Source organism: Anolis sagrei, chromosome 2 (genome assembly GCF_037176765.1).
Source record: "Anolis sagrei isolate rAnoSag1 chromosome 2, rAnoSag1.mat, whole genome shotgun sequence".
NCBI classification, from domain to species: Eukaryota; Metazoa; Chordata; class Lepidosauria; order Squamata; family Dactyloidae; genus Anolis; species Anolis sagrei.
In genome coordinates, this window is record NC_090022.1 from 217,560,454 (window position 1) to 217,584,842 (window position 24,389).

Consider the following 24,389-nt stretch of genomic DNA (forward strand, 5'->3'; position numbering starts at 1 on the left):
AGGATGTGTGTGTGACCTGTTGCTATGGTCGGCCTCAATGAATGCCAATTCTTTACTCAAGGAGAGAGCCCAGTAAAAATCCTTTTTTTCCACCTTCTCATCCTGGAATAATGATCAGGTCTTTGGGAACCCTTGAATAAAAAAAAATCTACAGCTAAAAAGATAATTATTTTCCATTATGATCTGTCATTAGACTCCCAGTGCTTGTCTATACTGATTTTTTTTAAAAAAAACATACCCACCTTGTAGCTGCCTTATTCCTAAAAGTGCTTTTCGAGGGTTTTAATGCAATATACCACAACTCACGTCTTGTTCTGCAATTTCCAGGAAAATTCAGTCTATTGCTATGTTTGCTAGATGCGTACAATCTAAATCGGGGTGTCTTTAATAGAAAGAAGCAGATCAGGTTGCTGAGGTAGCAACCTGAGGAGGCTCCATTGGACTTCATTTGCTGGCATGCTTGAAATAAAGGAGTTGCTGAGAGAACTTCAAACGGCTGCTTGAGACTTGTTTAATGTAAGCAAACTAACAAAATGGATGAACGTGCTTATGATGTTCCCCTGCCTATGGGGGATGCTGGACCCTCTCACAGTGGGGAGTGGGGAATAATCCTCCATTTGCTTGGTCATTAGTAAACCACTTATTCTAGAAGGAAGGCAGGCAGGAAATGTTGGACCATTTTGAAGGAGAAAGAGGAATAAAACCAGTGAATATTAAAATTTGGGATGTGGACAACAAGACAGTTCCAGTGTGTTATATTACAAGTAGCTGTGCCACTGTCTGGATAAATCGGGGCAGCTCTGAGGTTGAGCAATCTTTATTATGACTGGGTAGTGTAATGTAGAAAAGCCCCTAGTAATCTCTTCACAGGACCCTTGAGTTCCCAGAAACCCTAATGTGGAGTAAATGAAGCAGGTATGGAGCAAGAAAATGCATAAGCACACCAAGTTTTGTTTGTTCGTTATTAAAACCCCACCCATTTTTACATTCAGAAAAAATCCCCTATGATGTATAGTCTGATGTGTACTTAGAAAAACATTTGATTGTGACTAATGACTATACCTTCAAAAAAATCCTAGAATGCAGGGAAATAAAAAATGCAGAGGTAGTGGGATTGATCATTAAAAAAAATCAACACTCATGTTGTGATGATACCTTATTACTCCAACCAAAACATATAAAATATATCAGCTATATCACACTAGATTTTGAAGTTTACCAGCTTTTTCATTGGGAAAAGCTGATTAAAAAACATGAAGGGGAAGAAGAGTGATGGTACCGGAGACAAAATGTCACAGAAGCCAAAAAAATTGTAACTGCAAATAAACACTTCTAACATTATCAGTCAAACAAAAACCAGCATGTAATGGATTGTGTATAATATATACTATGAGCTGTAACCAGAATATACATGTTTGTAACAGATGTATTAGAAATAACAAGACTGGTGAAATTTGATTTGTATACACACTTCTTTAATGACTTCTTTATCTTGATACTAATAAAAAATACATCAGGATGTGTAAAAATATATTCCTTAGATAGCTCGGATAAAGAGAGGGGGAATATATACAAAATTACCAAGTATCAATATAGGAATAGAATGTTCACTTACTCTCATCATTGAAGCTGCAGTTTCATAATCAGATAACTGTAGTCAACATGGTTCAATTCTTCACATTACATAATATGACAAAATTATTGTTTTACCTAGATAAAAAGATTACTAAAACTGTTCTTATCTGATTCTCAGGACAAAATAGATGCTTGTACTCTTATACCTCTGATAATATACAGCATACTGCTTCTACAGAATTATAGCTCTATGGGCCCATCCAGACAGCATCTTTATTCTGGGAACTCCTGCAATAAAGGAGGGGCTTTCCAGACAACATTCTGGACAGTCCCAAATGAGTTTGCTACAAACCTGGAAAACTTCTTGGAAGACGTGAGATAAATCCACAATTTCTGGGTCTCGACTGCAAAATATTGCAGTGCAGACAGTATTCCCACAGTTTACTGGGATGGTAAACTGTGGGAATATCCATCCCCTCCCCCCAAGCCCCCAGACCCCTTAGAAAAATAATAAAAACTTACGTGCCCTCCATAAGAGGCTGGCTCTCCTGGCATGTAGAAATGACGCGCTGGGAGGGGAGGGGGGGAGGAGGCGTCTAATGGAGGACATGTAAGTTTTTATTACTTTTCTAAGGGGGCTTGGGGGGTAGGGCCTCCACAAGTTCTCTCAGGCCAGTCCCGAGAGAACATCTGGATACCCCCACCCCAGAAAGCATGAGCCCCCAGAAACATTTTTTAAAATGCAGATGCTTCTGGGATAAAGGCCTGTCTGTTTATAATAGTCTATTAAGGAGTGTTTGCTGGATCTAAGGTAGTTGCCCATCCCTCATCTTTATGAAGCAACTGGGTGAAATCAGCAGGACATTTTTGAACTGTGTAACATGAGAATGCTGATAAAACCCAAGACTGTTAAAATAGTCAGATGGGATTGTGGATTTCTATTATATATATACACATTTGAAAGTAGTCTTGCATATTGTCAGGCCAAAGAAGGACACTGATTTTCCATTTTTTTGCTGAGTGTGATACATTCATTATCTCACCCAGCTGGATGTTCAACCTGGTCAACTCGGGGGCATATGCTGTGTGTTTAATCTACTGGAAGCAAATTCTGTCTCTCTTTGTTTGGCATAATATATTGTAGCGGAATTTTCCCACGCTGATATGATATATTGCTTAATGAACTGTGCCAAATATATATTCGTTGTGTTTTGCACTTGGGTGTTCAGAGAAGGTTCAAAATACATGCCAGTTCTCGCTTGGTCCAGTAGAACACTGTTGTAGTGTGCATACCATAGCTCCTCTTTGCAGATGAAATGAATGCTTATATATGTCCAGTACCAAATGGAATAATAGTTTGCATTCAGTGTAATTCTGTTAAGTGTAATTCAGTGTAACCTTCTGTTAAGAAAGCAATAAATGTATGTTAATTTATTCATGTAAGGCTTTATGGTGATTGTTTTTATTAGGTCATGTATGGCTGAAGGCACACCAGTGCATTAGATTTCCATAGAACCCTGACAAATCAATGTTGTAGTTTATTCTTGCTACATAAACTAAGGATCCTTCTACACAACTATATAACCCAGAATACCAAGGCAGAAAATCCCACAATATCAGCTTTGATCTGAGTTATCTGAGTCCACACTGCCATATATTCCAGTTCAAAGTAGATAATGTGGGATTTTATTCAGCTGTGTGGAAGGGTCTTAATTTCAGTTCAAACATATTGCCATTTTGATCATTAATTTCTCTATTTCCACGAGCAGTATATCTTGAGTGAACAACTAACATGGACTTGTCCCCACTCCATTCATCAGCTAATATATTGCAAGCTGTGATTTTGAAGTTGGCAGAAGGAAACAGCAAGACGTTTTTCTATATCTCATGTTGACTGGTGTAGACCAAAACTCGTGTTGAAGGAAAATTAAAAACAAATTAGTTTTGTCAGAAGGAACATTTCTATCAACCAAACAACAGACATTTTCGGTACTTTGTCCATCACATGGCAGTAAGAAAATGCATAACAGAGGATTGTGCTTCCCCAAAGTAGCATTATTATGTGAATAAGGGAACAAAAATATTTGTCACCAGAAACAGGCCTTTGAATTTTTCTCTGAGGTTTAGAAAGCCAAAAATTTACCTAGTCACTGAAATAATTTTGCCATTGCGTTCATTTGAAAAGTAGCCAAAATTCTTTAGCCTCATTTCATTACCTGTGAAAATCTGTGGAAATACTGGGGGAAATGGTTGATACTTATTTCTCATTTGATTTAGATCAAATGAAAGCACTAATTTCTGGGGCAGCATTATCAGAATGATGGCAAGCTGTTGTGCAAAAAAGGATAGCGTCTTTTTGCATTAATTTCTCATCGTCCCTGTCTTTTTCATACTCCAGAAAGAGTTTTTTTTCTCCTGAGTATGGAAAACTAGTTTTCATACTTTTATGCTGAACAACTGTAGTAACAGCTGCAATAAGCTCAATAAGTCAGAGTTTTATGGCAAAGCCAATGTAAGTTCATCCTCTGTTTACTTAACATGAGATTTGTTATTTAGCTGCATCATAAATGAAGGCATTTTGACTCACAGAGCAATTTATATTGTTGATGATGTGTAAGCAAAACTATTCAAAATCTTTATTTCAAGCACCTGCAGTCTCAATATTTGGGGGGGGGGAAGGGAAGGGTGGCAGCGTGAGGCATGGAAATGATTCAGCAGAGCCATCATCTCTTCAGTGGCCAAAAGCTTGAGAATCTTTTTGACAATTTAAAAAGCAAGCCCAGCAGTTGGCAAATGCTAATAGAGGGTTTCCTGACCCCAAATACTCGTTTCTGTGTCTTTCCTCATCTTTCTAAATACATTCGCTATCTGAAGGCTGACCAACTCTGCAAGTGGAAAAGACTGCAGCAGCTGTCCTCAAGGACTCTTCAGCAAATGCACCTGCATCTCCTAGATTTCAGTGCATTGCTTTATGACAAATGTCAGCGGGACTATTTGGCCTCAGGGTTAACTGAAAGCCTGCATTAACTGAGGGTTTGATTATTGGATTTTTTGACACAAACATTCCTTAAAATTATTAAACATCTTGGAGGATTTCCTGCTAATAGTTTTCCACAAATGAATATATTTGTGTGCATGCCCCCCCCCCCCAACAAAAAAAATGCTTTCCTTGCATTTTAGATGGGTAGCAGAGAGGATGTGATCCTTGTTTACCAAATAACATTCTTGCTCTTTTGGTATGTTTTATAGGACTGAATAGACCTGCTTTGGTGGGGTTTTTTTTTTAAAAAAAAAACAAACAAACACCCCAATTTGTTCTATTAATTGGCTATGTCCAGCCAATAAACAAAACAAAATACCCTTGCATGTAAGCTACCTTGCCCTAAAAGGTGAGATAGAAATGTATTAAATAAATAATTAAAAATGGGGAAGTAGCAGTCCGCTTCTATATCTCTATTGCCTCCAGCGAGTTTTCAGGACCACCAGACAAGTGCTACATGTAAACATGTATAATGTATGGTTTGGCTTTAGGCTTCTACATTCTGTGTCTGATAAAATACTTTTGCATTCCATTGCCTGGTTTGAGGTTGCTTTTGTTCCTTATCTGTCAAAACTGATTTTGTTAAAGCATTTTTAGCTTGCTTGTCAGCCAAAAAAATCTCACAGGTTAGATGGCAGATCAATAAAAGACCAGCTCTCAAGATCAAAATCTAAAAGATGTAGGTGGGAGGAGGTACAGAGAGAAAAAGGAGGAAATAACCAGTCATTTCCATTTATAGCTATAATAACTCTTGATCCTATATGTGTGTCAGTTGTGAGGTACATATGGATTGAAAAGTCAACATTGGACTTGGACTTGAGTTTTATATACAGTGGAGCCTCGACATAAGAGTGTCCCAGAGGGCAAAGAAGTACAGGGCAAAGAAGCAGCATTCGCGTCTCATGTTCTTGTCCACTTTGGGAAGTTGCTGTTTGTGTTGCTCTTGTGCACTTTGAGGAACTTTGGGTTAGTTGATTTTGTGTGGGTTTTATTCTTGGTATGTTTGGCTTCATGAAGAGAGAGAGGGGGAGAGAGCAAGAGAAGGGGGGAGGCTGGAATGAGTACAGTGTGAAAAAAAATGATGCTTCTGCTTCTTCACTTTGTGCTTTCCTTCCACAACTTTGTGCATTTATCACTTTAAAGTTTATCTTTCTTTTTTTATTGTTCCATGTGAATGTGCAAGTTTTGCACTGTTGCACTGGCTAACACACATTTTGTTGCCTCAAAAGTGCTTCCTTGCCACAATTTTGTGCATCTACCATTTAAAAGTTGATCTTTCTTTATTGTTCTGTGTAAATGTGCATTTATATATTATTTGGCATTTATAAAGTACATTTTCTTATTTTAAAACATGCAACAACAAAAAAACAGCAAAGGGGGGTTGCAGCAGGGAATGGATTAATATCATTTTAATGGGAAAATTCACTTTGAGATAAGAGCATTTTGAGTTAAGAGCTCAGTCATGGAACAAATTAAACTCTTAACTCAAGACATTACTGAATAACGTAGAATGATCAAATGCAATGACCTAAATGCAAATTGTATGCTGCTTTCTAACTGCAAATTCCTTCAATCAAGGAATATTGAAATATCTCTAGCTGTTTTTTGTGCCAGATTATATTTCTCTTTAAATATTTCTTGAAGGGTTAACATTGTTTGAGGAGAAACAAAAGATTTCTCTTTTATTACTTTTGACAGCTTGACACATTCTTTTGGATATTTCTTGCTTAGATTTATTTTTGCTGTTTTCTTTTTTAGCACCACCAAAGTTTACAAGAACACCCGTTGACCAGACAGGGGTCTCTGGGGGAGTCGCATCCTTCATCTGCCAAGCTACAGGAGACCCAAGACCTAAAATTGTCTGGAACAAAAAGGGCAAGAAAGTCAGCAATCAGAGATTTGAGGTATTAGGTCCATTGTTCTGTTCCTCTGAAAAACATTTACTTTAATATCACTTGATTATTCCCCACTGCTTCTGAACAATGATGATTTTAAAATGGTAGCATTGATTCTCACAGTGGCCTATCAGAACAAAACGATTAATGCCAGTCAGATTTCTCCCTGAAGAGGAATTTCAATTTTATTTATAAGGCTTGTCCATACAAACTACTGACCAGATGGGGACTTGGATGTGCTGTGAATGTTTTAATTTCATTGCTTTGTATTCTCTGTGTGCATTCCGCCGAAGTGTGCTGGTTATGCTCTACATATCAATGACCTGTGGGGCAAGAAGCAGAAATATGTATGCACAGTGTTGTCAGTGGTTAATACTATACAGACTCCTGCAAAAGATTTTGAACTGTGATTTGGGGAAATGAATGAAGTTGATTTTTTTTTCCAGCCACAGTCAAAGACCAAGATGTTTCTGATCTTATTTTGATGAGTAGCCTTTCAAATCTGTATAATTTAAGTAGTGGGACGCTACCAACTGATTTCAGTTGCTGTAGGCAATACTCCAGTGGAAAGGTCTGGCAAAATTACTTCTGAATATTCCTTGGCTCAGAAAACTCTAAGAAATTAAAGGAGTTGTCATAAGTCAGCTGGTGACTTGAAGGCACAAAGATACAATACAATCAAAATATAAGTAATAGCTCTAAAATATAGGGTTGGTACAGTCTCCAACTGCATTTTTCAGTGCCATAGTATTTCTATGTACTGAGGTGAAAATTAGGCAGTTAAGAAAAATGAGAGGAAGAAATTAAGATGAAATAAAAATAGCTCATTTAAAATGTAGTGCTAGAGGAGAGTTGTATTGATACCATTGACCAACAAATAAACAGGTACAGGAACAAATAAAATGTAAACTCTTGATTGGAAACCATAATGAATAAACTGAGCACATCATGCCTGAGCACAGTTTGAGCACATCATGAGGCATGGCTCATTGACAAAGAAGGTAATGCCTGATAAAGTTGAAGGTAATAGGAAAAAAGGAAGCTGATACTATAGGTGGATTGTTTCAGTCAAGGAAGCCAAAACCCTAAATTTGTAAGGCTTGAGCAGGATACTAATAACAAGGTTTCTTGGTGATCTCTCATTTGTATGGTTGCCATAAATCAAGGCCAGATCATTTATTTATTTACTGTATTTATACCCCATCCTTCTCACCCTGAAGGGGACTCAGAGCGGCTCACAAAAAAAGGCACAATTTGATGCCACATATACATACATAGAATAAAACAAAACATATACATTAAAACCAAAAAGTTAAAACATCTCAATCTAAAAACCAATGAATTAAAAGCACACAATCTAGAGGCGTACTCCATGAGCCATTCCAGTCATAAGCTGCACTATTCCATAGTCACTTATTGTACTGAGAATTACTGTCCAAAGGCTTGGTCCCACATCCATATGCCAAGGTACAAGTATCTTGATAGAAATATCTTGTTATAAATAAGCATTTTACTGTTCACTTCAGTATCAGTGGACCTGCAAATATCATTTCAGTTAAGGCTGCTTATTACACTGAAGAGTGAGGGATTATAGCTTAGTGGTTGCAGTGGCAGTTGGACAGTGTAAATATAGAGTGGTGAGTCCATGCCAGGTTTTTTCCAGTTTTAAAGAAGCTCTAGAGTGTGCTGAATCTTTGAGAGCTGCTTTAAAAACAGGATTAAAACCTGGAATGGATTCACCAAACTGTTGACACCAGCCACTCTGGAACTTCTGTATTCAAAATATGTGGTAGGACATGTGTTGAATGCAGACGTTCCATGGTTTACTCCTTGACATCTCTCCAGGTAAGCTTGGAAAGAATCCTGCTTGAAACCCTAGAGAGCAAATGCTAGTCAGTATTGATAATGCAGGTAGAGTATTCCCTATCTGAAATGCTTTGGACCAGAAATATTTTAGATTTTGGATTTTCTCAGATTTTGGAATACTGCATATGAATGATGAGGTATCTTGTGAGATGGGACCCATCGTGCCTAAACATGAAATTCAATGTGCCCTGAAAGTAATTTTAGTAAAATATATTATATTTTTGTATATGAAACAAAGTTTGTGTACATGGACCCATCAGAAAGCAAAGGTACCACTATCTCAGCCACTTATGCAGACTATTTCGATTTTGAAGATTTTGGATTCCAAATTCCAGATAAAGGATGTTCAACTTGTAGATGGACCAACATTCTGACTCATTTCAAAGCTTCCTCTAAAGTGGTGGATGTAGAACCATTTTAGGTGTTTTATGTACACACCAAAGTGCTGCAGAAATTTGAATATGACTGTTCTGTACCAGTTTTACATTTATTGTGTTACATATAAAATTCTGTCCTTATATTTTGTAGATATTGTGTATGTAAATCGATATGTGCTTTTGAATGTAAACTGTGCCTATTTGATTTATTGAGATAGTATTTTAGTTTTTTATACACGTATTAATTGTGATGATGATGATAATTTTATTTCTATTATGCTGTTACTACTGTGACCATGATTGCAGTTATCTTGTTGTTAGTCATCAGTGTTACTAATTCTACACCAGGAGTGGTTGATTATAACATATTGTTGGGAATAGATACAGATTTGACATGTTATACATTATACAGGTATAGCAGATCTCGAGGGAGGAAGGAAGGTAGCCTGTGCATAGGCTTGCATGTGATACATGTTTCAGTGTAATTGATATGTAAGAGCAGATTACCTGTGTCTACTGGGGTGTACTAAGGTTGTTCCTTTTGCTTCTTTATCCAGAGAAGAGGATTCTTCATTTTTTGATAAGTGATAAGGTACTCCAATTGCCCTGTGGTGAAGGTGACCCAAATTTTTGGGTTGATTTTTAAATTAAATTTTCTAGACTCAAACATGAGTATATAGGGTACTTTTCCTCAGCTTCAAAATATTGGCTGAAAAATTAACCGAAGAGCAGAAAAGACAGAGGTAGTAATACATGTGCTCATACATGGGAGCAATTTCTTAACATTGCTCATTTAGATGGAATTTTATGTCTGTTATTTCTTGAATTGGGTAAGTTATTTTCCATTTCTGCTGTTCAGGGGGAACCTCAAGGTAAAAGTAAACCTTCCCCTGCTTTTGCAAGAAATCAGAGGTGGTGAACTAAACGGAAATTGTGTTTAATTTTTTTTAAAGGTCACAAAGTCTTGGGGATATGTTGTGTTATACTTTCATGTTCCTACAAGGGAGAATTAATGAATTAATCGGTTTCCATCCTGTTGCTGAAATCCCAAAGAGAAGAAAACCTACAACAGCAACAGGGGGAGATGAATGAGAAGAAGTGTGAGAATCCTTTCTAGCTTGGCTTCCCATTTATTGTCTGTTTGGTGGAGGAGTAGGGAGCCAGGCAAAGACCTGAAGTCTATAGTATTCTCTTCCCCACTCTCAGGTTGAGAAGGTGACTGGAAGCTGGGGGATGGCTGTGGAGGCTATAGCCTTGCCATTGGGCTCTGATAGCAAGTTTGTAATGATGCAGATGTTATTGTTGTGCACCAGGTATTCTCACACAATGATACTCCTCCCAATGGTGGAGGGCAGGAAATAATTGAGCCTGGAGTATGCGTGGTAGGAATATTTATTGAATCTATTAATAGGCTGGAGAGAAAATGAGAAAGGAGCTTGAAGAGGATTCTTTTTGTCAGGGTTTTTGGACAGTCTAAAAGGTCCCCCCCCCCCAAGGTCTTCACAAGCTTCTATACCTACTGTCATGTAATTTCTTATGTTCTTCAGAAATGTATGATTTGCTTACTCTGCTGCTCCAACCTCTGTAACATTTTTCGTTCAATTTTTTGAAAAAAATTGGCTAATTAGCACTGTGCTAATTCGGCACTCAATTGAGCAGTGTTAGAATATATACCAAATGAGCCAAAAGCACATAATAGCTTTGTGCTAAGCCAGAGGGAGAAAGGTCTCTATTCTGTCAAATGTATTATCTACAATGTGGCTCTGTAGTCAGATTTATAAAACTAGATATTAGTAAATCTTTCACTTTGCTTACATGCATTTAAAAAATGCAGGTTATTTTTACTCACAGAAATATAACATGAAGCCATAGGGTGGGCAGAAGAGGTCTGATAATCGCACAGAAAAGACTTAGTTTCTGCCAGGATCTATCAGTATTCTCAGTTTGTTCCTGGTCATATTGTTGCACCATTCCCTGTAGAAGATTTGTTAAATACACTGCTTTTCTCCAAATGCAAAATGTTATGTTCTTGGTGCTTGAGATCTGGCATAGACAGGGGTCTGTTGGTGTCACAGTGCCCCTGAAGCACAAAGAAATATCCTGGGTGTAATGGCTGAACTGGCCTCAGAGTCTGCAGTTTTTCTAATTTGCAGCTGCCAGCTGGCTGAAAATGTGTGGCACAGCATAAATTGGATGTAATGTTTTGCACTGGCCTGGAAACAACTCCTTCAGTCAGTGTGAATAGAAACACTATGGACATAGCCATCAGTGCTCCCATTACCTTCTCATGGCATCACTGCCCTGTTATGTCTTTGTCAAAGAAATTGGCAATTAGTCCAGTCCATAACTAAAAACCTATTAGCATAAAATCACCTGGCTTTCAAAACTCAGCACTGATATTTTTTTTCACTGAGGGCCACTTAAATTCATTAAAAACTACCTTTAAGGTTTAGAAAAATATATAATTTGAATGTGTTCTTTTTATGGTTATAAAATATCTACCATTGGCTTTTAGAGTAGCTACACTCTTTCAGGATTAGCGGAAAGATTGGCCTTTGTTACAACACCTGTGACAGCTATTGTTTCCTTTCAATAGGTAATAGAGTTCGATGATGGGTCTGGATCAGTTCTCAGAATACAACCACTACGAACTCCACGAGATGAAGCTATTTATGAATGTGTTGCTTCTAACAGTGTTGGTGAAATAAGTGTGTCCACAAGACTCACTGTGTTGCGTGGTAAGTTACTTCCATTTGGAATTTGGGTTTAATCTTTTTTGTTACTGTTTCTTACACTTTGCAACAAAAGTTGTTTACAGGTACAGTACTGATGATTAGATATTTGTATGATCGGAAATCTGATGAGCAAATTATGTTGATAGCATCTGTTATACTTTGAACCAGGAGCCCTCAAACTTTTAAAGCAGGGGGCTGGTTTATGGTCCCTCATACTGTTGGGGGACCAGACTACTACTACTAATAATAATTATAATTATAGTAATAATAATAACAACAACAACAACAACCACCATGCCAGATGACAGCCGAGTTGACGAAAAACAACAGGAAAAACTCAGCCATTATCAGGACCTCAAAATCGAACTTCAAAGGCTCTGGCATAAACCAGTACAGGTGGTTCCAGTGGTAGTCAGCACACTGGGTGCCGTGCCAAAAGATCTCAGCCGGTATTTGGAAACAATAAACATTGACAAAATCACGATCTGTCATCTGCAAAAGGCCACCTTATTTGGATCTGCACGCATCATTCAAAAATACATCACACTGTCCTAAATGCTTGGGAAGTGTTCAACTTGTGATTTTTTGATATGAAATCCAGTATATATATCTTGTTTGCTGTGACATACTGTGTTTTTGTGTCAGTAGAATAACAACAACAACAATAATAATGATAATTTCATTTCTTATCCGCCTCTCCTCATTGCTCAAGGTGGGTCACAGCACAGTCAAAACACACAAACATTGCAAAATTCTATAAACACACATATTAAAATGTAGTTCTATAAAAGTTGCATATTAAAGCATATTTCTATAAAATGCATGTTAAATACACAGGACAGAAATTTAAAAGAACACAAGTTTAAAATTCATGCTTAAAACTGGCTGGGTAGACTTTCTGGAAGAGATAGGTCTTTAAATGAGTTTTAAATTCCTACAGCTCATTTAGCTGTCGGAGCTTTTCCAGCAGGACATTCCACAGTCTTGGGGTGTCTAGGGAAAAAGTCCTCTTGGTGGTGGTTACCAGTCGAGTTCTGGCAGGATGTAATAGCTTCCCTCCAGAGGATCTAAGACTATAGTTTGAAAAAAAAACATGAAAAAAATCTTATGCACACCTCACATATCATATTTGTAGTGCATTTTTTTAAAAAAACATGCAATATTTAAAATAAAGAACAATTTTAACTAACTTAAACTCACCAATATGTCAATGGGAAGTGTGGGCCCGCTTTTGACTGATGAAATAGTCAAGTTAATTAGGATTGTTGTTGTGTGCCTTCAAGTCGTTTCAGACTTAGGGTGACCCTAAGTCTAATCTTTAGGGCAGGGACAGAGTAAATGACCTTGGAGGCCACATCCAAGGTCACACAGGTTTTAGTTTGGCGACCCCTGCTCTAGACCAAAGTTTTCCAAACTCTGTGTCGCATCACGTTAGTGTATCGGCTGCAGTGTGTAGGTGTGTCACATGAATATAATGAGAAACCTCTGAGTCTATTTGAAATAAGCATTAAATCATGTTTTTAAAAAATATCAATGAAAGATTTTATTAAGATATGTTGTGTCCTCATACATTTTGTTATTATTATGTGCCAAAATCTCTTTTAAAGGGCTGGTTTAACTTCAAGTTTGCTAGGAAAATTGAATTGCTGTATCCCAAAATGATGTATATCTTAAAATGGTGTGTCACCAACATTAAATTTTTGGAAAGTTCTGCTCTAGATGGTTGTGTATACAGACTGAGTTTTGTTGCTGTTTTCCTTCTTGTGCCTGGTAGTCATTTTGTTCATAACTGTTTGTTGATTATCTATTATATGATGGATACATTAGGCATTAAATCTAGGAGTAACCATTATTTGTTCTACATGTGGGCTGCTGATTATAAAACCATCAATATTGTCTTCCTGCAACCCTTATGAATCTGTGATTAGCTAGCTTTCTGAATTAGCTTTTAAAAATATCAGAAAAGCTACTGAGGTTCAAAAGGGGCACAATTGGGAAAGTCTAAAATAAGAGCGCTTCAGCTAAAAGCATGTAATGGTGCTGCAGGCGTACTGGATTTTTAAACTGCTGGTCTTGGCATTTTATGCTCTCTGATGGGTATTTATATCCAAGGTATAACCCAAGTAAGTTGACACTGACCTTGGCAAAATGATGTGAACAGAATTTATTTACATAATGATGAGTTTAAGTTAAACACGTTAGTGAACACAAAGAGGCTTTGGCAATAGGCATGCTTGTCATTTCGCTCTGATTTTTTGTATTTCTTGAGTGTTTATAACTAGTGAATCTTATTTTAAAGTCAAATCCAGTGCTCTCGCTATATATGAGATCTATTTCATCCCTCACAGGTGTCACTCCTGTGAACCACTGGTGAAAACATATTGTAATAAAACAAAAGCTAAAAAATAGATGGCCTTATGTGTCTGAGCTCCAGTTTTCTAGAGACAAAGAGATTTACTTCTTGATTACATGCATCGTCTTCTGACATTGTATTTCTGTACCAAGGTTGGTACTTAGTGAAAGCTTATGCACTTGGGATATATTTTTGAATGGGAATGTAAAAACTGATTTTTAAAGTTCTGTGTTTCTGTCTTTTAATCTGGAAAGAATATTGCCTGCTAGAGATTCTCTTTGTAATTCAGCTGCATTTTTATAAGGCTGATCTGCTTACTATATGGGGTCTTCGCCATGACAAAATATAATTTACTTTACATATACACAGAGTAAAAAGTAATTAGTTACTAAAATTGGTTAGTTATAATGTATTATTTTGCCCAGTACTGATAGTATTACTATTACAAGTCTACGAGTTCACTATTTGTCAGTATTTTGTACAAAGTACTCTTACTAGTTTGCCATGTATGTTGGATTTTAGTTGTTTTATAATCTTCAAGGTGCAACCTCAGTAAATGAAAGAGGAGAATCAAATGCTTATCATGCTATGCCTCATGCTTTTTTTGATAGTGTGGAGATGACATGTGGACATAGAATGGTGTCTTTTGTATCACAGGTCTGCACTGACTACATCATCAGATGGGGGAAGAATTGGCGGCATACTCCACTTTGCTACCCCTTTAAGCACGGAGCCCGCCAGCTCTCATTATATGACACTACTACTTCCGGTGGGGCTCCATGCGTAAAGGGGTGACAAAGTTGAGCATGTCACTATGATGGCAACAAGGAGACTTCCTATGTTGCCTTAGAGCAATAGAGGGAAGCTGGATGGTCGACACTTCTCCCTGTGGGATCACTTACTCCCTGCAAGTAAGTTGGACAATGTAGGGCAACAGGTTCCCCATGCCCCCCAACAGCGGTTTCCAGATTTGCCATGATGTGTGGCGATTTCGGCGGCCAGTGTGAAGAGGACGTTAGGGTGTTCAGTTTTTTTTATTAAAAAAACCCTAATATTCTTGTTACATTTGAAAAATGGGAGAGTAAACTGATATTATATATCCAAACACTGTAACAATAATATCCTTTTCAGATATATTCAGTTCTAAGTATAATGAATTTCTCTCTCTCTCTCTCTCTCTCTATAACAATTGGCAAAAATATCTTAGTGCAGAGGGAGGTGGCAACATTGCTGATGGAGATGCATTTTCTTTTAAAATAGCCCAAGGCATGAGGGAGGAAAAAAAAACATTAATTGCTAATGGAATGATGAAAAGGAACTAGAGTGTTGGAAAAAATATATTTAGACTGCAAAAGGGAATGGATGAACCTAGAATTAACCAAACCATGAAAATAAAGACCAGTGTTATTGGTCATAGCCTGTTCATTAGTTTGAAAGCTATATTAGGTTTCCCATACACTAGTGAATGTGCAAAGTTGGAAAACTACTAGAAATGCCACTCCCTAGTATCCTGTTGTTCTGTGTCATATACAGAATATAATACTTATTTTTCATAATCACATCTACAAGATTTGGTGTTGTTTTTAAAAAGTTATCAGAATGTTTAATGCAAAAATCAGACATTTTCAAACTTCTAGTAGCCAGGAATTCTTAAGCCATGTCTATACCTACTAGATTAATTCAATGTAGAGGCTCTGGAGTTGCTCCAGTGAAGCTCAGGAGCATCCCCAAAGCTAGTTTAGCATCCAGATGGCCATCCAGGCTGCGGATGTATCAGGATTCCCACTGCTGAGTTGCAGGCAGGAAGCTGTTCACTTTCAAAGACTTTTTGGTGACATCACATTTCTGATCACATGGTTTAGCATCCAAACAGACATTGTCAGAAAGCCTCAAGTAACCCAATTGTGGTGTGGACAGTGGACTGGGATAGATCCAAGCTGAACAGCTGTTCGCGTCTCCAAAACGGCAGGATCATTTCAGACCTTCCTGGAAACTCTGGATTCAATCCTGTGTTCTGTTGACACAGATTAATGGCTGGATGCAGCAGTTCCAATGTGAATCCAGCCATTCATAATGTGGATTCTCTGTAGCAGCTGAGCAGTGAGTCCACCTTATTTTGGCTCTGAAGAAATGGCTTTAGATGGCATGTGTAACAATTTTTAGCTTCTTGCTATAGAGCTACGCTAAACATTTTTTGTTAGGCAAAGAACAACTTTCTTTTTCTTTTTGAGTACAAATAATGAGATGATATAAATGTGAAAATTTGAAATATCTTTTAACAAGAAAGCCAATTTCTTGTTAAAATTTAACAAGAAAGCTACAGAACTATGGATATTTTAATTTTTTTATCATTTTGAAGCAAGATATTTTGGTGCTAGATATTTTAATGTTCCTTACTATAGCAGTAATCAAGAACTTAATATGAATAACATGAATGATAGCTTTTGTTCACTAAACAGTTGATTATCTCACAGCTCCTTCTATAACTCAGTGAAGTGCAATTCTGAAGGGTGACACCCTGCACATTATTTTACAGTGCTAGTTTATGAATATCTAAAGTAATGAGATGGATCTCATTGAAGCAACTTGTACAAAGAAAGGGGACACAGGTAAAAGACGAAGGTGATATATCCGGATTAGTTCTGTTAACATTTGGGTAGTGGCAGTTTCACACACAAACACACACACGGCCCTTGAGAAACAGTTCATTTCCTTTCAGTACTAGCACTTTCTAAATTCTTGTTTGCTGAACTGCTTTCCTATCCCTTGTTATCAATTTAATCTGTACAGCATGCCCCTTGTATCAACGCGTAAAATGTTCTAAGACCTCAGAGAAGCCTGAATCATTTCTATTTGTGAGCCTCTCTAAATCCTCTGTTGTTATTTTTTTATATCTTTGGGCCAGAAAAAAAAACCATAGAATCACACGGGATGTCCCAGAGAGGCCAATAAACATTTCTGGGGTAGAGGGATTTTTTTTAAAAGTGTAGTTACATAAAACTGATGACATTGAGTCTGGATCAGAGTAATACAATGTTTTCTTGAATCTAATGCTTTTTTGGCTAAATTACATTGCTAAAATTGAGGTGCACATTAGATTCCATGGCACACTAGAATTGTAGAATCGTGCATGTAAAGCCACCAGCCTTGGCCTGACAGAGGGACACAGCTTCTCAACTAACCTCATTCATGATGTCTTCAAAACCTCCCCCTTACTTTTGAATGAGGCCAATGTTGTGATGCCGCCAATTGTCCATCAGGTCAAGGCTGGTGAGATCATCAGCCTCAGCTTGATGGGGGGGGGGTGGTTATGTACAACAGTTTATTTACTGTGTAATTGAAATATAGAATACTCTAATTGTAGTTCAGGTATACCATAAAGGAATAAATCAAACAATCATAGAGTTTGAAAAGAACACATGGGCTGGATTACACTTTTTTGGAGTCTCTTCAAACTCTGTGATCCTTTGGAATTAGGGATAAATTTCAATCTGGGTTGTTCAAAGGGTGAGATTTATAAAAAGGAAAAACAATGAAACCACAAAACAAACAGATTTCACCAAAATTTGCACATATGTAGTTTGTTTCCAGAAAGAACTTGATCCAAAACAAAATTATATATATATAAAAGAGTTCTAGGGAGCAGCACATAGTTCAGTAGGGGAAAATATAATGTATTGATCAAAACTTTCAAAATGTTTCACTTTGGTATAGGGCATTTTATAACCAAATAATGCATGTATTGTCGAAGGATTTCATGGCCGGAACCACTGGGTTGTTCTAGGTTTTCCGGGCTATATGGCCATTTTCTAGAGGCATTTTCTCCTGACGTTTCGCCTGCATCTATGGCAAGCATCCTCAGAGGTAGTGAGGTCTGTTGGAAGTAGGAAAATGGGTTTATATATCTGTGGAAAGACCAGGGTGGGACAAAAGACTTTTGTCTGCTGGAGCTAGGTGTGAATGTTTCAACTGACCACCTTGGTTAGCATTTAATGACTTGGAAGTGCCTGGGGGAATCTTTCTTTGAGAGGTGATTTGATGTGCCTGATTGTTTACTCTCTGTTGTTTTGCTTTTGTAATTTTTGAGTTTTTTAATACTGGTAGCCAGATTTTGTTCATTTTTATGGTTTCTTCCTTTCTGTTGAAATTGTCCACATGCTTGTGTATTCCAATGGCTTCTCTGTGTAGTCTGATATGGTGGTTGTGAGAGTGGTCCAGCATTTCTGTGTTCTCAAATAATATGCTGTGTCCAGGTTGGTTCATCAGGTGCTCTGCTATGGCTGGTTTCTCTGGTTGAAGTAGTCTGGTTGAAGCAGTGCCTTTCATGTTCCTTGATTCATGTTTGGGCGCTGTGTTTGGTGGTCCCTATGTAGACTTGTCCACAGCTGCATGGAATACGGTAGACTCCTGCAGAGGTGAGAGGATCCCTCTTGTCCTTTGATGAACGTAGCATTTATTGGATTTTCTTGGTGGGTCTGTAGGTGGTTTGTATGTTGTGTTTCCTCATCAGCTTCCCTATGCGGTTAGTGGTTCCCTTGATATATGGCAAGAACACTTTTTCTCTGGGTGGATCATCATCTTTACTCTCATGGCTTGTTCTTGGTCTTGCAGCTCTTCTGATGTCTGAGGTGGAGTATCCATTGGCCTGTAGAGCCCAGTTGAGGTGGTTCAGTTCATCTTGGAGAAGGTGGGGTTCGCAGATTCTTTTTGCACGGTCTGCCAAGGCTTTAATGGTGCTTCTTTTTTGACTTGGGTGATGGTTGGAGTTTTTATGTAGATATCTATCTGTGTGTGTGGGTTTCTGTAAACTGTGTGACCCAATTGTTGATCTGGTTTGCGGATGACTAGGACATCTAGAAAAGGCATGTTTTTTTGATTCCTGTAAAATTTGTTCAGTTGGATTTGGTACTTTTTGGAAACAAATTACACACATAAAGGGGCTAGAGGCAAAATGTCTACATGTTTATGTACTTGCTTAATATTTAGATTAATGATTTTATGACTACCTTGGTGATGTTAAGCTTGGGCTCTTCAAAGGCTCTTGGAAAACATATGGAAAGTTCTTATTGTGATACTGTGATCAGCTGTTTTTATTTTGTATTATAAGTGAATCACTCTCTTAATGAAACAACTTCAGTGGTTCCAAGACTCAAAGATCTTCATGGATCATGTTCAGGCCTTCTGATGGGCACACATGCCTTCTCCTTTATAAATGAGCCTTCTTATTAGAAAGAGCCATCTTGGATCAAACCAAAGGCCTGTCTAATCTAGCATTCTGTTCTACAGTAGTCAAGCATATGTTCATGTAAGGCCCAAGAGCAGGATGAACTTTCCTGTTCATGTTTCCCAGGAAGTAGCACTGAAAGCAGTACAGGTTCTGATACTAGGTAGCATATAGCCATCATGACTAGGAGCAATAAATGCTTTAATCTCCATGCATCTTTTTCAACATTTCTTTTGGAATTATCTGAGTTGGCAGCCATCACTCCCTAGCTGTAGCAAAATGCATAATTTAGCTATTCATTCTGTAAAGAAGTGCTTGCTTTTACCTCTGCTGATTGCAGATAAAGACTGTCTTATCTGTTTGGATAGATGTTGTCCATTTATCTAGAATGAGAGAGAACGCATTCTTGATAGTCATATTGAGACTATTTAACTACTTCCTAAAAGATTAATCTTGCCTTCTCTTTACAAGCTTTCCATCTAATGGAAAATATTTTTATTTTCAAGAAACCCTTTGACTTTTATGTTTAGTTTTTTCCCTGCCACTCTCCTGAAGATGTACATATATATTTAAAAATTCTGTGCCACATTTTATTTTTTACTGTTTCCTACTGTTGGTTTTAATACAGACTTCCATTCATCTTTTAAAAAAAAGAAAATAATAGGCATCTCTTTTTTGGCTTTGAGTGTTTTTAAATGCTAACTGATAGGAAAGATGGAGCATATATTTGTTATAGCAATTGATAATTATGCTTTGCTGCTATAACCTTTGTTTGCTGGTTTGATTGCACGTTACTGACTGTTTAATTTCATTTGTGAGTATCGATGTTTGGTAAGTGTGCAAAATGTATGAATTTCGTTTTGTTGCTGTTAATATTCATAGCTGAACCAAATAAGCTTTATTAAAGTAAGTAGTTCAGAACATTTCTGATTAGCATAAATACTTGTTGGCAAATGAAAGGGAGTTTACTGTTGTTTAAGTCTTGGTAAAATTTAGTAATTATTGCAGCAGTTCTTCATGAAGGAGGAAAACGAAGACAATACTTTCTCCAATTCTGAAAGATACTCAAAAAACTCATTCAGCACATTAGAAATGCAGATACTAAAAACAAATACAACAACACTGGACAGTGTAAGTCCCTGGGGCAACTTACTCTTCTCTAAGATCTCTTTGCTACTCTCAACCTCCGTTTCCCAAACCACTTTTTATTTGGCTTCTAAAAACGGTGAATTACCAGCACAGTGAAACAACCACCTCTTACTTAGTAATGTGTTGTTTTTCAATGATGAATATTTGGAAACCGAGGATTATGCTTTCTGATTTTGTCCTTTTCCACAGTGCTTCTTTCATAGGCTATCACTCATAACTGAGTATTATTTATTTATTTATTTATTTCAGTTACTTCTACCCCGCTCTTCTCACCCCCAAGGGGGGACTCAGGGCGGCTTACAAAGGAAGGCACAATTCGATGCCTATGTCAAAAATACATACATACATAAAAGCAATTAAACAGTTAACAGGTTAAAAACATCAGTACATAACACAATAGTAAACAATCTCATGGTCAGTGTTCAGAGTTCCATAAATCCATTCCGTTCCGTCAATTCCTGCCCATCATCAAGGTCTTTCCTTTAGCTGCCAGAATGTCCAAAAGCCTGGTCCCACATCCAGGTCTTCAATTTTTTTCTGAATGAAAAAAGGGAAGTCGCTGATCTAATCTCCCCGGGGAGTGAGTTCCACAGGTTTGGGGCCACTACCGAGAAGGCCCTGCTCCTCGTCCCCGCCAGCCTCACTTGTGATAGAGCCGGGGTCGAGAGCAGGGCCTCCCCAAAAGATCTTAGACTCCGAGGTGGGATGTAGAGGGAGATCCGTTCAGACAGATACACTGGGCCGGAACCGTATAGGGTTTTGTAGGTCAAAACCAGCACTTTGAATTGTGCTTGGAATTGGATCGGCAGCCAGTGGAGCTGACACAACAGGGGGGTGGTATGCTCCCTGTATGCCGCTCCAGTGAGCAAACTGTATGGTTATATTCCAAGGGTAGAGTCTTGGTGGTGGATCCGTAAGTGACTGTAGGGCCTATTCTGGATCTGCATGGCCTTTTCAAATGAGGACATAGCTTTCCAGATGGAAGGTGGTCCCAACAAGGTGCGCCTTCCTCTAGGCACATTTCTCCCTTTCTCCCTCTATTTATACCTCCTCAAAATCCATAGACATTTTTCAATCATTGTGGAAATGGGTATGGCGGCTATGTGTGTAAATCAGCCCATAATCCAGAGCCAATGGGGAAAAACGGAGTTGGAGCAGGTGCCACTATGCCCACACATGGTCTTTTTTTTTTTGCAATATTACCAAAGGCAAACAATTATTTTCAAGTGTACAAATTTAGAATTCCAAATATGTACATCAATGAGTATGTCAAAACAAGAAATTGATTTGCCCTACCATGGTAAGAAAATTAAATAGCAAAAACCAAAGCAATCTATTGAAAACTCTTTTTAATGGATTGTGTAGAGTTTTATGTGCAGTGCTCGATCTCACTATGATAGATTTCATTTCAGATAATGCAATGTCTATTCTAAACTGACATAAGATGGAGCAGCTGACTTACTATTCTTCCATTAGTCTTGGGTTGCCAAAATGCATTAATAAAGTCAATACTCACGAGTTAAATCACAAATGGAATTTCCTTACCTTCCTTTACAAATGGATAAATCATCATGTGCAAAGTTTTCACCGTGACTTAAATTATTCCATTAAAATGATTTACTATCAAGCTACTATATTGGGCTTGCTAAGATATGAATTGTTGCCAGGTAATAGTAGCACATCGTCACGTTTTTATTTTCAGAAGCTTCTTGTGAAATGTAGCTTTGGTTAAGTCTTGGCTTGCATAATGAAGAAGGGTTTCAGGTCAATAAGTTCTCTCACACACACTTTCACACTCTTTCTCCCCCACACAAACACACTGACAAACTCTCCTTGCTTTCAACTGTAGAATTTTGGGGTGTTTGCTTATAATTTTAGACACTTAACTAAATCCAGAGGAAGCCAGTCTTGATTAAGCTGTTTTCCAGGCTCAATTAGACTGAGCACCACCAACTCCAGCAGATGTTGGGGAGAATTAATTTAGTCTGGATTGTGACCATTGATTTCTTCTTCTTTTTTATAATAAAAATCAATCTGAAAAAGAGAATTAAAATTACTAATGTAGGAGAACACTCATCCCAGCTTTCTAGTTCAGTGGCTACAAAGGGCAGTTGGAATTGCAACTCCCATCATCCCACTGCATTGTCCAGGCTGGTAAAGGCTGATGAGAACTTCGGTCCAGTATCTGGAACGTTGTACTATGCTCACTCCTGGTCTAATCAATTTCCTTGTTTAGGTATTTTTTTAAAAAAGGAATTGGCATTTTAAACTATGAGTTGTACTTGTACATGGACAAATATTTCACGCTCTGCAAGCAGTTGATGGGACTTTTGTTGATGTTCAGAACATCAACAAAAGAGATTTTGTATGTTCCTTGTGTGATCCGGCTAGTAAGTTGTCTGTCTGTAAAATGCTTATCCAGAACAATGTTGATGTTATCAGTCCCCCACCTGTTTTCATGCATCAAAGCGTGCCCTGTTAAACCAGCCACTGAATTTACAAGATTTAACAAGGGCTAGGTCAGAGAGGTAGCTGACTTTCCCAGTTGTGTGGAGTGACATGTGCATGTGCAATCATGACAGGATCCTTTCATCTTTCCTACACGGACAAATGTGTACTGAGCTGTAGCATGTTATGGTGGATGGTTCCTAATTGTTGCATTTTGAGCAGGGGCCGTTTCTTTTAAATATTGTTTACCTTGCCTACTTTTTATTCTACCAGTAAGTATTTGATAGCTAACATGTTTTTGTGGAAATTAACATGTTCTTCTCTCCATAATACAAAACTTATGGGGAATAGTTCTTAAAACAGAATTCTAAACACTTTCATTCATTTTTAACCTCTGATGCTGGAAATTAGTATAGGAAGCAACCTCAATTAGCAATTCTAACATCAAAGGATACAAAATACTGCTTTCTGCTCCCATTGCCCATATCTAACTCCCACTCATTTTGAGGGGAGCAAAGAACATTCCTTTGAGTCTTTTATCTGATAAATGAGCCGTTAAATGTGATCAGCCACATTTCCAGCATGTGCCTACCAGGACCTTCTTTAGTATAGCAAACTAGCTGTTTTGGTTCCCTGCTTTGTTGGCTAATGGGACTCTAAAATGCATCTGATAATAGTTGATACATTATACAAATTTGTATTTGCTGGGCTTTTTAAACTACAAAGACAGTTGGGATGCATCCTCCTTTTCGCCTTCGTTACTCCTTTTCTTTGTAAATGTGTGTGTGGGCACCTTCAAGTCACCTGCCATCTTAGGGCAATCCTATGAATTTCATAGGGGTTTCTTGGGTAAGGAATACCCAGTCCTTCCTCTGAAAGATAGCCTACAGCACCTGGTATCTGTTAAGTATCTTCTTTGTGCCCAGGAGGGAGTCTCTCATTTGGTTTCAGCCATGGATTGAGGTTCTGGGTTTGAGCCTGTCACTTTTGGGCTTGCTGAAGCGTTCCTGCGAGTATCTCTGTAGATCTTAGAAAACTATTTTTTTAAATGTAAGACATTGGTGTGCTGGCTGATATCTGAATAGGGGATGGGCCACAGATGTCACTGCCTTGGTCCTTTCATTATTGGCTACTAGTTCCCGGTGGATGTCAGGTGGTGTGATACTGGCTAGACATTGTGGTTGCTCCAGTGGTATAGGGTGCAGACAGCCTGTGATAATTCAGCATGTCTAATTAAGAGCCACATCCACTGTTTTAGTTTGGTGAGATGTTTTCCACACTGGGCATGCATACTCAGCAGTAGAGTAGCAAAGTACAAGGGCAGAAGTCTTTGCAGTATCTGGTTGTGATCTCCAGGTGTGCCAGTCAGCTTTCATATGATATTGTTGCTAGCGCCCACTTCTTGCTTGGTATTCAGGCAGTGCTTCTTGTAGATCAGAGAACGGTCCAGGGTGACTCCCAGGAATTTGGGTGTGCTGCAATTCTGCAGTGGGATTCTTTCCCAGGTAATCCTCAGAGCTTGAGATGCTTGCCTGTTCTTAAGATGAGAAGCACATGCCTGTGTCTTAGATGGACTAGAAGCGACTAACTGGGGTTGATGCAGTTTAATATCTAAGGTGAGATGGGGTCTGGGATCTTTAGGATATATTTTCAAAATATCTTTTTATTTAAAAAAGAATTTGCAAACTCTTTCTTTCTTTCTAAGTTCATGTCTGTAACCCCTGGAA

General features: G+C 38.0%; 1 protein-coding gene across 48 annotated transcripts in view; it reads left to right on the plus strand.

Moving 5' to 3' along the window:
* Positions 1–24,389, plus strand: part of PTPRD (protein tyrosine phosphatase receptor type D) — a 1,485,253-nt gene that overhangs the window by 1,197,929 nt on the left and 262,935 nt on the right. For all 48 annotated transcript variants that reach the window (XM_060762309.2, XM_060762310.2, XM_060762317.2 and 45 more), the window contains 2 exons: positions 6,374–6,519; positions 11,350–11,491. In XM_060762309.2, the coding sequence (XP_060618292.2) occupies positions 6,374–6,519; positions 11,350–11,491 (288 nt within the window). The remainder of the gene's footprint in view (positions 1–6,373; positions 6,520–11,349; positions 11,492–24,389) is intronic.